Raw genomic sequence first — 15,481 nt, forward strand, 5'->3', positions numbered from 1 at the left:
CTTTATTTTTATCACTTTTTCGCCCACCACCGTAAATTCACTGGCACAGGTTTAGTCTCTTAAATACAGCTTACCTGGGTAAGTCTTTGAGATTCCTCAACAGCTGGGACTTGAAAGGGAAAATAACTCCACCAGGACAAAGAGCAGTGGTTGCTTCATCTATCCAAGACTTCTCCCCCTTTTTATTGCATCACATTCCAGCTCTCCTTAGCAGCTTCTACACAGAGTCTGACAGCACATGTGGTATTGTACATGCTTTATTAAAATGGTACTCGTATTTACAATATCTGCAGAACCAATCCCTCCCAAGTCTTGCATTCAGACAGACAGACACACACACAGACACACGCGCGCAACGCCCCTTCACTCTACGGGGGTGTGAAGGCTATGCTCCCAAAAGTTAGGCAGCTTCTGGAAGAGGAGGAAGGGAGACTTTTTTTTTTGTGTGTTTGTAATTCCTTAAAAAGAAGCATGGGAGTATGCATTTGGCCATCACAATGCTAATTTAAGTATATGTAGTATTAACATATGGCAGTAACACTGAGTGCTCCTCTTTTACATTCTATACACAGAATGACATCAAGGTTTTCCAGTCAACAGAACATTCCAATTCAGTCTCACTGCTGCTTGTAGTGACTATGAAACCGCAATTTGGGGGCTGTCCCTTAAAACAATTCAAGTCTATGGAAGCGAAATAAGGCACAATTAATATTTGATTTGATTTAGAGGATGGGAAAAAGGGGGAGAGGCAGGTTTCAGATAATAGTTGTTGTAGAAGAAACTTTTTTTACCCAATCCTTTTGAGAAAAGGATGAATTTTATCCCCATCCTAATCTACGTGGACTTCTCTTAGAGAACTGAAGGATTCTGCCGGGCTTCTGACGCCCACATACAAAACAAAACTGGAAATTCACATTTTTAACACCGGCTTCAGTAGTCTCACCTACTGCTGCTGATGTGGATGAGTACAACTTTCTTTTAATGCTGAAGGAGAAGACACACACGAAACAAGATTCAAACCTTCCTCTGAGCTTGAAGTCTCATGTCTTTTAGAGAGCTTGTAAGGTACACTAGTTGAAGGCTTCAGCTTACTGATAAAAAGGAATAGCATTTTTGCCTTTAAATCCCTGGCCCCTCTTCACTAACGAAGCCTAACCAGACATTACAAATAAACTGCAACAAAAAATTTGGCAGCACAAAGAATGTCTAGTATTCAAATCTTCATTTGTGAGTATATTATTTTCCTTGTACAAAACCTGTTGAATGTTTTTTCGCAGCAGATGAACTGTACCCAAAGATGCAGGACATTCTGTGATGGGGAATAAGAGGTTGCAGTTCCGAAGGCCCCTGACTTTGGTTGTTTACAAAGTTCATTCCTGTTTAGTGTGATCCTTGGTATCTTCCTCATCTGTGTATTCTGATGGTTCTTCCCCTGGTTTTAGGAGTCTACCTACGTAGTCATATTTTTCTGAAAGAGATTTATGATTCCATTACAATTAAATACAGCTGCATTTGCTTGCTAGCCCCTACTACTTCAAAATCAATTTTCTCCTACACACTACAGTTCTAAATCTCAATCACTGAAACTGATGGTAATTTAGCAGCAAGCTCAGCCTCCTAAAGCAATCTTTCTACCATTATTTTCTCTAACTGTGAGTACTTTGTTTCCATTCTCCTCCAGCTGATCAGGCAAGATTTATCACCCAAGGGCTACAAACCAATGCTATTCAATCCTTCAGCCTGTTTTGATTTCAATTAGTGTGAAAAATGATTCCCCCTCCCTCCAGAGGCATAATTCCTTATTTGTCAGAAATTATTTCAAGACAAACTCATTCAACCCTTTATGTTAAAACAACTCTTAGTCCTAATGATAATTCCATGGCATCCAAAGCCAACAACCTCGAGCAGGAGTCCCACCAGCTAAGCAGATGAGATTTGGGAGTGAAATTCTGTGCCAAAGAGCTAACAGAACAGTTTTATTGTATAAAAATCAAAGTTTATAAAAGCTATAGTGACATATAGTGAAAGCCTCTGTGGAAGAAAGGTCTGAAATCCCTGGTCTGGTCTTAACAGTTAAGTGACACTGCACACACATGAGAGGGGACCTTGCTGCAGTCCACACCTCCCTTATGAGGGGACAAGGAGGGACAGACACTTTGCTGTGGTGACCCCCAGGCTGTGTCAGGGGAGGGTTAGGTTGGGTATTAGAGGAAGGCTCTTCACCCAGAGGGTGGCTGGGCACTGGCACAGGCTCTCCAGGGTGACAGCCCCAGCCTGACAGGGTTCAAGCAGTGTTTGGGCAATGCTCTCGGGCACAGGGTGGGATTTTTGGGGATGGTCCTGTGCAGAGCTAAGAGCTGAAATCGATGATCCTTGGGGGTCCCTTCCAACTCAGCATATTCTGTGATAATACTACTGTCAACACCTCTTTAAAAGCTTCCCCAAGCCCAAATCAATCATTTTGATTAAAAGCATTTCCTTAAGCTGATAATTTCAGAATTTACCTTTAAATTGCATTTCCCACTCTCTTACACTTTCCATCTGTACAGCATTTAAGTCCGATAGGTCATCATATTCATCTCTGAGTGCATCTTTATCTAGACAGAAAGTTGCTAGTCCCCTGGAGGCATCTCTGCCAGCAAATATTCCATATGGACCCTCTGAAAACAAAAAGACAAAATTGATACCTTCATGTCTTTGCTGATGGTGACCAAAGCTCAGTTCTTTACATAGTCTGCCAAAGCCATACATTAAATTTCTGCAGTGATGGGAACAACAGCAGTTTCAATGCCATGGCTGTTTAACATTCAACAGCACTGCAATTCAATCTTTAATATCACTAGGAGATAAAGTCTGCTGAGAGAAGCAGAACCAGGAAAATAGCTTTGAAGGGATATCTGGAAAAATCCCTGTCAGTTGATGCAAGCCAGTTGATGCAAATTCCAAAGGGACCAGAGGCTGGAATTCAAAAGAAATACACTTCTATTAAGCAACACATTGAATATTTACAAGTCAGATATGAACAGAAGCAAACTGCATAGACATCTTAATTAGAAATCCATTATTATAAATAAATAGAACTTAAGAGGGCTAATTAATGATTTCACTCCACTTACAGAATCACAAGAACTTTCTACATCTTTTGTGACAATTCTCACTTCTGAGGAAGTACTCACTTATTTTGGGCAGCAGATCCCCTATACCCTTAGCCTGTAATGCTCTTGAAGCCAGCACAAATTGTCACATTAGGAATATAAAGCAACTGCCTCTTCCTCTGTGCTTTCTGACCAATGCAAAGCAACACAAATATCCCAATAAAATTTTGAGCAATGAATGTGAAATAAATATTATTACTGAGAGAAATGGATGGTTTGTAAACCAACAATTTGCAGGGTAGGATCGGTAACTTGCTTTCCCAAATTTTAATTAACTGAAAGAACTTTAAGCATATTGTTATCTTAGATCTTCTTGACCTAAAACCAAATACCTACAATTCAGATCAATTAAAAAACCCAAACCAATACAAAAACCCCAAAACAATACACTTTAAAATTTTCTACATTAACTGCAGCAGCAGGCTTGCTACAGAGTGCTCCCTACGTGGTGGTAAAAGGGCAGAACCCTTCTCTGGCTTACTTCTCAACAGTGGCCATCAGCCTGAAGAAAAGGGGCAAGAATGAACACAAGCAAGTGCCAACACACTGTCCTTCACCCCTCTACTGCCTGCTGGAGAACCTCAGACCTCTTCTGCAGCAGGATGAGCCATGTGGAATCATTCTGAAAGGCTGGTTCTGCCCAGGCTGCTCCCTGCAGCCACCACACCTATCTGCTCCTGCTGAGCACTGACTCCAGGGCTGAATGCAGCAGGGACAGCTCCTGAAGCAGGGAACCTGAGCACCACCTGCATCAGGAGAAATGATGTCCTCACCAGAACTGGTGCTGTCTCTCCACCCCAGAGTGCTTGGCACTGTAAGCTGCTTACAATCAAACCTGAGAACAGAAGGTTGTCCCGTGTGCCAAAGACAATTCCCTCCTCTCTCTGGAAAGAAACCAACTGATTTCAAAGCACCATTTCACAAGAAGCAGGTATTAGAGAATGAACTATCAGCTGGAAGTTTGCACTGTACCAGTCTGACCATAGTGATGAACAGCATCTCTGTGCTCATCCTTTCAGGTATTTAGCTCCAGAAACAGCATCCATGAGAACTGCATCAGGGATCAGGGACTACAGGTACAGTACTTCAGGGAAACAAAGCCAAGAGGGCTGCCTTTCCTATTTGCATCCTGAATTAGGTATTTGAAAAGCAGGATTTAGAGACTGAAAACAACCCTATACCAATGCACTCTGCATGCTTGGTGACTTTTCCACAGGACAGGCTAAGAGGCAGCATGACCATAGTCTGCAACACAACAGAGAGTTTCTTCAAACAAAAAGTTCTGCTTCAAGCAAAACTCAATGATTGCTCATTCAAGTGATCTGATTTTTGATGTTCTGAATGAAGAACATGGGAGCTATAAACAGCTCTTACAAACACCACAATTAGTAAATCCTTAAAAGCAATTAGAAATTGTTACATTGTGACCCCACTAACAGTATTCTGTCCACATTTTTTATTTCTCTGAAGTGTTTCAAGCAATATGTCCATAAATCCTACTATTTGCACAAGGTGTTTTCCAAACTCTGGCTAACCAGAGAGTAGCACCCTGCTGCCCCTCCATTCTACCCTGCATTTAGTGGTTTATGGAGTTTCACAGAACCTGCTGAGATGCCACCTCTTGGTGCACCAGCTTGATTCCAATTATTTATATTAAAAAGAGAATGATATTATATTTATCTGTATCAAGCACTGAACATTCTTAAATCTCAATAACACACTTAATTGAAAGCATGAAAACTTTTAGAATACATCAGCTTGCATTAAAATTAATGGATGCAAAATTTCTGCAAGCATCTTGTAATCTCAGATGCCACAGCAATGTTTTTTTCTTTCCTAAAACTGAATTTGAACTTTTAAGATTCCAGAATGATTTTTACAGAAGTATTCAGAAGTCACAGAGGACTCATCAAGGCACGTCCAAGCACTCAGTGGAATGCTAACTTGTAAAAACCAACCTTTGGACTCAGCAGACGGCATTTTAAATTCCAGCTCTGCAAATGGAACTCAGAAATGTGTTCTATTCTTTAATCCTACACTAAAAGGTAAATATTGAATGGTGATTATTAGTAAATGGTGCAAGCTTGGCTCCACCTTGGTTCCTAACGCAGAAGTTCAGCAATCCCAGTATGAGCAAGATCTACTTCAAGATTTAAAGTTTCCATTCAGGTGCTTCTCCACAGAGTTTAACTACAAATATTAATATATTAATACAAAACATACAGGTCTGGGGTTCTGCTCCTAGCCCTAGTCTATTTATTACTCACTTTTATATAAAAAACTGATGCAACAGTCTGAAAAAGCTATTTTGCACATCAGATTTCACTGCACTTGGGGAAGTGTCCGGGAAGGAAGGTGCCAGCACATGAAATCCCAGGGAGAAAATATCTTTCAGGAACATGATTGAGGTGGAGACATCAGTGCAATCCTAGACACACTCCCACGGAGTTCTTTCATGGCCTGATGCAATTTACTCTGCAGGCCCTACCCACAGTCCTTCTTTCCTTTCCTTTTGTCTGCCCACCTATTTAGCCTGGCTCCTGCTGTAAATAATTGATTGCAGCATGACATGACAGACAGGCTGGAGAGAGGGCAGGAACAGTGGCTTGGAGCACAGGTATGGAAACCAAAGCAAGTTTCTGAGACCATATCACAACATTTCAGTGGGTTTTTTTTTTTTGCTGTATCCCCAAATTAGCCATTTCACAATCAAATATGTCTTTTAAAAATTCTCCTCCCACTCCTATTTGGGATAGTACAACAACAAGAGTCAGGAAGTGTCAAAACCAATTAAAACATGTCTGCTACAGGTTACTTGGGTATATGGAAGAACAAGTCTTCCATAAAGGAAAGCTGCTCCTTGAAGAATGCTTTTATTCCCATCATGGCTTTCACATTTCAAGACCTCTGCTCCAGAGCCTTTGTTTATTTTAGCCCTGAGACCAGTTATCAAGCCCACAGATTTGCCTGCCTATCTGCACATCTATACCTCCACGTTCATACTCTGCATTTCCCCTGTATAAAGTCCTCATCTCCCTTACAACTCCACCTTGTATAAAGTACACCCTTCTCTAGGCTACAACACATGCAAAACCTTGCTACCCACCACCTGCACAGCTTCACTTCCTTCCAGAATCCAGTCAAGAATTTAGCAGCCTTGATGAATTTGACATCCTGTTCAGCCTGACATTTGTCTCTATTCACAATAAGCCTTGAGAACTGGTGAAGTCAAAGTCTCTCCAGACCATAAAAATACATTCAAGATTTCTGCATATCCTAGCACTGGTTTGCTTCTCTAATGAAAATTTAACTTCTCTTTGCAGACAAGGAAAAAATCTATTCAATTTAAAGCAACATATTAAAAATTTTGAACCACAAAGTTTTTATTTGGAAGTACTGCTTCTAGTCACTTCCTCCAAAACAGGGTATATGGATCTTGGATCAGCACCTATTTCAATTTTCAGCCAGTTTGGCCAATAGTTCCCCCTGCAAAACCTATGCTGGATCCAACTTCAGAGCACATTCCTGGCTGCCAAAAGGCTCCCTGAGCATTTCAGTTTGGGAGCAGCTTTGTGGAACATCCCAGACTATTGCTCCAACAGCAGCAACGTTGTACACTGAACTTTGGATGGCTCCAAGGGGCAGCACAGGGAATACACCACAGATAGCCACATGTGGACTTTATAGCTAATGAAGGCAGAGGTGAGCTAAGAATTGTGTTCCTTTTCACAAGGCCCATGTGATCTCTCCAAAGAAGTCACACAGGTTAACAACAAAGTTCAGTTTTAAACCAGCAGCTTTGGTTTCTTCATCTAGTCAAAAAGCACTTCGAAGCAATCACCAAATGTGCATCTGTGGGTCCATACAGCTACTGGAAATACACCCCAGCTTTGTCTGAAGTTTAGATACTCATGGACAACACTTGTTAATCTGTAGACAAGAATAAGGATTAATCTCCCTTTAATGTGAGTAAGGGCAAAGGGAGACAAGCTACAAAATTATTAACAACTACATTATTCTCTCACTTTGCTTACTTTGTCCACTCCAAACTGAAGTGAAACATTCACTGGCTGTTTCAAATTTTGTATCTGAATCCTGACACATGTTTGCTCAGTGTTGCATCTTTCATGAGAGAATGAAAAAGCTGAAAGTTAGACTAAGCCACTTGGAGATGTAGCTTGAAAGCAGAAGGTTTCTAATAACATTTATCACTGGGAATTCAAGGTGACATAATTTTAACTTTACTGCTCCAGATTTACATGAAAGGGAAGATGTGGGTCAATTTTAAGTTACAACCTGCATGGAAAGTCTGAGTCCTTAGGAGACCATCCACATGCTCAATGGGAACTCTACAGATGTGAAATCCACATGCCAAGATGGAACTGCCCAGGAACAGGGGTCTAAACCTGACTCCTCAGACACAAGGCCAGAGAGCCTCACTCTCTCTTTTGCTTACTTGCTTTTTAACTCTGTGAAAAAAAAAGGGCAAGAATCAATGACCCAATTTCTACTGAAGGGGCAGACCACAAGCACTGGTAAGAGAGCCCACAGGCCAGCAGACAGGAGCTTTTTAGAAGATAGCTGCATTGTTAAGAAGGACCTAGATTCCACATCTTGGTTTAGTGAGAAATGCTCTGACCACCAGGTTATTTCCTAAGAAGCAAAGCTGGCCAGGTTTTTTCATTCAATGAGGGTGATGCTGCTGTGTATTGGACTCAATATCTACATGTGACAATTCGTATTAACTAACAATTCATGTGATGTCACAATCACATTTCATATTCTCTTGCTTTGAGCACACCTGCTTGATCAGGCCCCTCAAATGTCAGGTGACTCAATGATCTCAGAGGTTTTTTTCCAGCCTAATCAATTCTGTGACTGGAACATGATTGGTTTGAATAGGAACTAGGAATTTGTCCACATCTCTTATGAAACACACAGTTGTTCAAGTTTTAAGGGAAAAAAAATTAAAAAAGAGAGAGCTGACAGACACACAGGGCAGAAACAGAGGAGATAGAGTGCTGATCTTCCTACACAAAACCACTTTACTGCTCTCCATGAGCATGGCCTGGAGGCTCAGAACAACCTCCACCCTGGTAGCAAAGGCACTACTCCCTTTAACCAGAAGTATGGAAACAATCTCTCACCAATATGTGTGCATACACCTTTTAGTTTTACTGCTACTGGCTGGAACTCCACTTCTCTGTCCAGAAATGCTGTTTCTCTGAAAAGCTCAATCCCAGGGCAAGAGACACTTCCACCACATAGACGACCAAAGAGGTGACAAACATCAGAACCACTGAGAAGACCTCTCACACTTTACAGAAAACATTTCTTTCCCCCAGTCTTATCCTCTGTACTTATCTGGAACCCCTCAGCCTGTTGTGCCCTCAAGATAAGGCCACCCTTAACAGTATTCTCCAAATACAACATATGGAGAGTCCCTCCTGCAACATTTCACTCTAACCATACCCTTGGAAAGGATGTATGGAAAAGCACCATTGCCATGTGGTCACAGAGACACAGGGAAATTTATGGCACTCAATTCCAAAGAAAGTCTAACAGCATCAGATTATTTTTATACAAATTATCAGAAAAAATGATGGCTGTTTATTACAATGAAATAAAGGCAGATTTCCCTTCCTGGAAAATGAAATACGATGGAATATTTTTTGTGGAAGGAACTACTACTATCTAATCTGTTCTTCTTGGAAAATCAGAGATCTTCATGACATGGTGAAAGACAAGTGGGATGAGAGATGAGTTGACAGTGACAACACACTGCAGCGAAGGAAAGTCAGGAAATTGATTTTTTTAAGATCACGAAACATTAAGAAATAGAAGTGACGTGAACAGTTGCATACTCAGGGTTGCACATAATCTTGCTTTGTCATGCTCAAAGATGTGTATTTTTCATGAATACACGAAGTATTTACTAAGCTAATCAAAACCTGTTTATGGCATTACCTTGGCATGCAAATTTAACTGCTAAATATTAAGATTTGCTGACATAAAGTACACTAACTCTTACAATGCTCTTCTACTGACAGATACACAACCAGAAACCTTGATGCAAGCACACAAAGTTCAATGTTACTATAAATGAAAAGTAAAAAATTGTCTCTCATTGTAAGATAAAAAACCAACAGAGCGCACACAGAAGGTATTAATGACTAGACCCTAAGTCATGAGATGTGATTACAGATGGTGGTTATGTGATATTTTTAAGAGTGTACCACTAATTGTTTACTTTATCTCTTTTGGAGTTTGTGGGTGATAAAGGGAAAGGCAATTAATTAGATTTAATAATCAGTCAAAGCATTCTAGGTCACTTACTCATCTGGACACAAGCAGAGGTGGAATTTAACACATGTAAGTGAAATCTTGAAACAAATGGTGTCTTTGCAGGACAGAGCAGCATTTTGGAAAAGAACTTGGTGAGAAAAGTTTTAAATTCAGAATCCAATGTAAGCAAAGTGGGTTTTGGAGGCACAGACTGTTATATGTACAGTGTAGCCTTTCTTTACTCTTAGCTAAAATACATTAAGAGGTACCAGAGACTAACAGGATACCAATGAGATAAACTGCAGAAGGCTTAAAGAAGACAGCAAAACAAACAAACAAAAACAAACAAACAAAAATCGGGAAACATTTGGATTAAATGTTCAAGAAAATGAACATTCAGTCATGGCTTTTTGAAAGGATGGCTTCAACACTCTATCATTATCACACTTTACTGTGTGTATGTAAAGGGCTCTTCAATAAAATGGACCAAAGTATAACAGGATTTGCTGGATGGAAACTTAAAATCAGGAGAACTCAATAAAATCAGAAGTTTGGTGGAAACTTTAATGGAATCTCAATTGTTGGACAAAGAAATCTGGACTAGGTGACAATTTTGTGCATTTTAAACTTTCTGCTACAAGTAGAAGAAAAAGGAACACCTTGGCATCCAAACTACACTGAAGGAGGAAACCAGACCTTGCTATGAAGACATGAGCAGCCACCTGAGGCAGCCACAGTATTTGACATGAACCCAGGCCTGCAGACTTGCTGAAGACTGACAGGGAGCCCTGAGCCTCTGCTCTCCACTGCCCTCAAAGCTGAGGCACTCTCTCTGCACATCATACCTCAGCAATCTACTACAGGCTCACAGTCACAGCCTGAAACATCAGCAGAGCCGAAGTCCTCAGCTCTTCCTTCTGGTAAAATCTGGCCATGCTTTGCTGGTGTGCTCTGCACTTCCCTTGCCACACTCCAGCTAGGAGACATAAAATTTCCATGAGAACTGCTGTGGACATCTGGATACTCTGGCTGAAGCCTTTCTGAAAAGATCTCAACCAGCTGTAGGAGACTTTTCCATTTCAACTCTTCTCAGGTTTTTAAGGCCTGCAAACTATCTGCTAGTGTTCTTTTCAGCCACAAAACAGTTGCAAGAAAAAATTCCCTGATATGTATCCAAAGAGGGAAACCACATCAGCACAATTCAGAAATCATCATGTTTGGCAGAGCTGATGATGCACTGCTTGAGCTTCACATGCAACATCCCAAGTTACAGATCTGAAAACGATGTCACTCCTGTTAGAAAAAGGCAATCGTTCACTACAGGGACAAAAAAATAAAAAAAGCCTTTGTCCCTCTTGATGAAAAGCTAGAAGCACTGCTTTTAAGGAAAACCAGCTGCTACCAGTTATCAAAAAGCAGACTGATGTCCTAGAACATTAAGTTTTAGCTTCCTCACAATAAGAGGCCTCCAAAGGTTGCCAGTGTGAACCACTGATGGTATCTGGAGAGGAGAGGCCAACATTAACTCTGAAGTTTGATACACAAAAGAGAGGAACTCAATGTTTAGATCAGGGTTCAGTATTATTTCACAGAGCACTCTGGCAGCTTACTGGTGTTTAAAGTTTCATGCAGCATGTGTATTACCTGCATTTTATGTCAGCACACAGGTCTCAGTTTAAAAACCCCTAAATAAGAGAGACAAAACAACTAGCCTGATTAAGTGGCAGGAAAGCTGCAGCTCACCAAGCTGCATTTTCTTAGCTTTACTGGTTAATAAACAACACAAAGCACGGCAAGGTACTTCGGATTCCACCGTGAACTTTTACAGTACCCAGCCAAAAAGGCTATTCAATTCAATTACAGCAGGTTCACTTTCTGCAACTGGTATCACCAACTTTGAGCATAAAGTAGTTACAAAATTCTAGCCCAGTTCAACCACAGAACTGCTTGTCCCTTCCCCGCCAAGAACTAAAGGCTTGTAACATGCCAGCTTTGTATTTTTCTGTTTGGAACCTCAATTATTAAATAATAATAAATGATTACTTAACTTGAACTATTTCCTGGGGGAGTGGGAAATATCCTCTCTCCCCTCCACCCCTCTCACAAGGAAGACTGCCACGGTTATTATGAAAACTCCTGCATAGTTTGATTAGAGCAAGTTTTCCAAACCACCATTGTTTAAAGAAGAAAATTATCAGCAGTCATAAGGCTCATTTCCTTTGGCATCAGTCGTGAACACAGTGCTCACCAGTAAGTTTACCCACCTCATCATTAAGAATGCTGCTTATCACGAGAAAGTGTGCTGCAGTTTCACAGTGTACAAGGTGAATACAAAACCAGAACATTTCTCTGAAGCCTGCTTTTGTGAACCTTCGAAATACACATTTCCTCTCCGAAGAGGAGTGCTGGCTGGCTGGCTGTCTGTTTACGACATTGGCTTGATTTCTGCACTCTTCCCAACAGCAGCACCATACTAGTCCCAGAGCTCTCCTTGCCTATCTTTATCCCGACTAAAAGCCACACTCAATATGGCATTTACACCTAAATAAATAACCAGCTGGTTCGCTTCCTCTCCTGAGCCGTAAGCGCTAGAACGAAGAAAGCACTGCTCAGCTGCACTTGGGAAACCTACTAGAAGAGACAGAAGGGGAAGAAAAAAAGAAAAAAAAATCGAATTAACCACGGCACATCCAAATCGAGGCATCTGGGCAAACGACGGCTGCCTGAGGAGAACCCATTCCCGCTGAGCATCACCAGTGGAACAGCGCCGGTGGGTCCCCGGCCGGGACTCCCCCCATCCCCCCGCCGTCTCACCGGGCCCGTAGAACTTGCTGCCTTTGGTCACGTCGAAGACTTTGCCGTTAACAGCCAGGAGGATGCGAGGATTGCGAGCGCCGTCGAACTCGCGCAGCTGCTCCAGGGAGAAATCCCGGCGCTTCATGCGCGGCAGCGCGGCGGCCTCGCCCTGCCGGGCCGCGCCCCCCGGCCCGTTCCGCGCTCCCCAGCGCAGGTACAGCCGGTAGGCCGCCAGCAGCGCCAGGGCCAGCAGCCCCACGCTGAGCAGCAGCATCTCGCCGCCCGCCAAGGCCGCGCCGCCCGCCGGGCCCTCCTCAGTCCTGAGCCGCCCCTGCCCATCGTCCGCCATCGCTGCCCGGACAGCGCGCGCCCGCCCGCCCGGGACACGCCCGGCCGCGGCCACGCCCCCTGCCCGCCGCCCCTCCCGCTTCCCATTGGCCGCCGTCCCGAGCCGGCCCCGCCCCCGCCCGGCTCGCGCCCCCCGCCGGCGAATCGGGACGCGGGCACGCCCCGCGCCCGGCCCAACGGCGCGCGCGCGCCGCTCGCGCGAGAGGCGCCGCGGCCACCCCCAGCGCGCATGCGCGCGCCCCCCACCTTTCCCCCCCCGCCCTTCGCTTCTTCTTTCCCCCCCCCCCACCCCACCCCAACCTCGCCCCCGCGCGCCCAGGTGGCGTTGGCGGGAGCGGCGCGCGCGGGGTGGGGGGGGGTCGCTCGCGCCGCCGCCTCACGGCTGAGGGCGGGAAAAGCGCCGGGAGCCCCGGCAGGTGCTGAGGGCGCCGCGATCGCAGGAGGCGCCTGTCCCCGCCACCGGCGGGAGGGTCGAAGGCCGACGCGGCGTTGGGCCACCGCCGTGCGGCCACGTCGTGCGGGGCCCGCTTGGCAGCTGCCGAGTGAGCGACACGTCTGCCTGCGCAGGGCTCTGGGGCGGCGGCGCTGCCCGCTCCGGTGGCACAGGGCCGGTCTGTGGGGCGGAGGCGGCTCAGGGGGGATGCTCGGTGCTTAGGGTGAATGTGCTCGTCGTTTTCTGGCTGTCAGAAAACGGGGTGTTTGTTGGCATAGGGCTGGTGCAGTAGGATCGCCTCCCGTGCTGTGAAATGTATCACTGGCAGCACATAGATGGCTCTCGTATACCTCGTTACGTACCACCCGTGCTGCTCGGGAGTGAGTTTGCTCAGTTACGTGAGGAGAAAGACTTCTTAAAGGTTTTGTTATTTCCAGGGGTTAGAGATGGTGCGTGTAGCTTGTCTCAGGAGAACACCTGCAGAGGAGGCAAAGACCTGGGAGCAGAATGGAGCCCTTGTGCCCCTCTCGCTTGGTGAAGGTGCTCCCAAGCAGCACGGACCGGGTAATACAGCAGAGCCACTCTATGGATGTGCACCAGGGCTCAGGCAATGTAAGCCTGGCTCGGGCCACTCTCCCTGCGGCTGGAATGTGGTGCAGGGAGTAGCTCGGGCTTGAGGAACGCTGGTACTCCACGTAACTGCGGGGTGCTGAAGCATCCCTGCCCAATACCAGCTCTGGAGTAATTCACAATCGTGTAACTGAAATGTTTTCACAAAGCTGGGAAGACAGCGCAGGGGACTAAACCCAGTGGGAAATAACATTAAGGATACTTGGCATCTTCGTGAAGCCCCGAGTTTTCAACACCCTATATAATGATTAGGTGTTTAATCTTCTGCCCTCTGAGCCGGTTCAGTAATGACTGCCTCTGTGAGGAAACAGGATAAAGTTCTTGCTAGTTAAAGACCTGCAATTAAACTACTTATCACTATTCTCCTTAACCTGGCTGGCTCTATTTATTACATGTCTAAGTAAACACTATTAAGAAAGTCCTTTTATCTGAACAAGTCACAGCTTGATTGTGGTTAACAGCAGTTTTTATTACAGAATTATAACATGTGTAAATTGTCTGGGCACAGCTATGGTGCAGATCAGAAAAAGACAGTCGCAGTCTTATCTCTGGATTTCCTTCCCTCTTAAGTTTAATACAGATTTTTCCACATCATCTTAAAGTGTTCTCTTAACTACCTTTGTATTTTTTATTTTAGCAAGTGGTAAGAGATGTGAAGTACTTTCACCCATCTTCCTAGAAAGATCTTGCCTCTAAATTCACCCAGAGTGGCTAAATCATTCTACATGTTTCTTTGAAAACCAGTGGTTTCCCACTGCATGAATATGGTGATGCAGTAAATCCTGGCAGGAATACTTTAAAAAAATCAGTGTGGCAACTCCAATAGTTCCTTTTAAGCTTCGTTTTTTCCTGTTCTAGATGCCTTCTTAAGAGATTATATTGCTGCCTGGGCTTGGCTGGGGCACCTTGGCTTAGTTCTGTGAGCCACGGTGGCTCTTTTTGATCCCCAGATAAGAGCTGGAAACCAAGAGGAATTTCAAGAACCCTCCCTAAGGACATGAAATAATTTAAAAAGACCACGTTTAGAAGAGTTGTACTTGAAAGAACTGAAGCAGTAGAAAATAGACAAACGCTAAATAAATCTGGATTAGACAATTTCCAAACCTCTCAAATGTTGTTACAGTGCTGTTAGCTTGACCTGCCAAGGAAATGCCAGCAAAGTTTCTCCACTGTGACTTTTCCCAGCGTTTCTTCCTTGCCTGACTGGTTTGCCGAGACAAGAAGTCTGTCCCTGCACAGTGTAAGAGTTACACAACTGATAAATGCTCTCCAGAAGCCTCTCAGCATTGCTGTGCTGCTCCTGCTGTTCTTTACCTGTGCTTCTCAGTGGTTATTTAGGGTGATAAATATTTTATTTTGATCTAATTGACAGGCAGCTGTTGTAGATCCTGGTCTGTGATTGGGAAGCTCAGGTACAGCTAATGTGTGTGATGGCAGGTGTCAGGGGAGTTATTGCAGCAGTATGATTAAAGGAGTGAAAGTTGGGCTTTATGGGTTACCTGTGGGGGAGAAAAAACCCCAGAATGTTTCAGATTCTGAGATCCACACACAGCTAGTTCATTCCCATGGATTTGATCTGAACAGCAAACACAATAGTAATAATATTTACATATGACAGTTTCCCATGAAGTGCTTAGTAAGCCCTGAAAAAAATGTATGAAAGAAATTTCTAATTACAGATGCTATAGCTTTCGTTGTTCTTGAGTAATTGCTTAATTTTATAGGGTTTTTTTTCCCTGAGAAAATTCAGAGTACACCTAGAAAGTGAATAACTCATCACTGCATTCACTTGCAGTCTCACCTTGTTCTGCTTCCTCATCTTCTGGATAACTTA

General features: G+C 43.9%; 1 protein-coding gene across 1 annotated transcript; it reads right to left on the reverse strand.

Annotated features, from left to right (window-relative positions):
• Positions 1-241: 241 nt before the first annotated feature.
• On the reverse strand, positions 242-12,633 carry PGRMC2 (progesterone receptor membrane component 2). The gene is made up of 3 exons (XM_054632508.2): positions 12,255-12,633; positions 2,505-2,660; positions 242-1,468 (listed from the first exon to the last, which is right to left on the reverse strand). Exons 1-3 carry the CDS (start codon positions 12,583-12,585, stop codon positions 1,371-1,373), a joined length of 585 nt encoding a protein of 194 aa, XP_054488483.1. The 5' UTR covers positions 12,586-12,633; the 3' UTR covers positions 242-1,370.
• Between the last annotated feature and the right edge of the window lie 2,848 nt (positions 12,634-15,481).

This window comes from Agelaius phoeniceus, chromosome 4, assembly GCF_051311805.1.
Source record: "Agelaius phoeniceus isolate bAgePho1 chromosome 4, bAgePho1.hap1, whole genome shotgun sequence".
Classification (NCBI taxonomy): Eukaryota; Metazoa; Chordata; class Aves; order Passeriformes; family Icteridae; genus Agelaius; species Agelaius phoeniceus.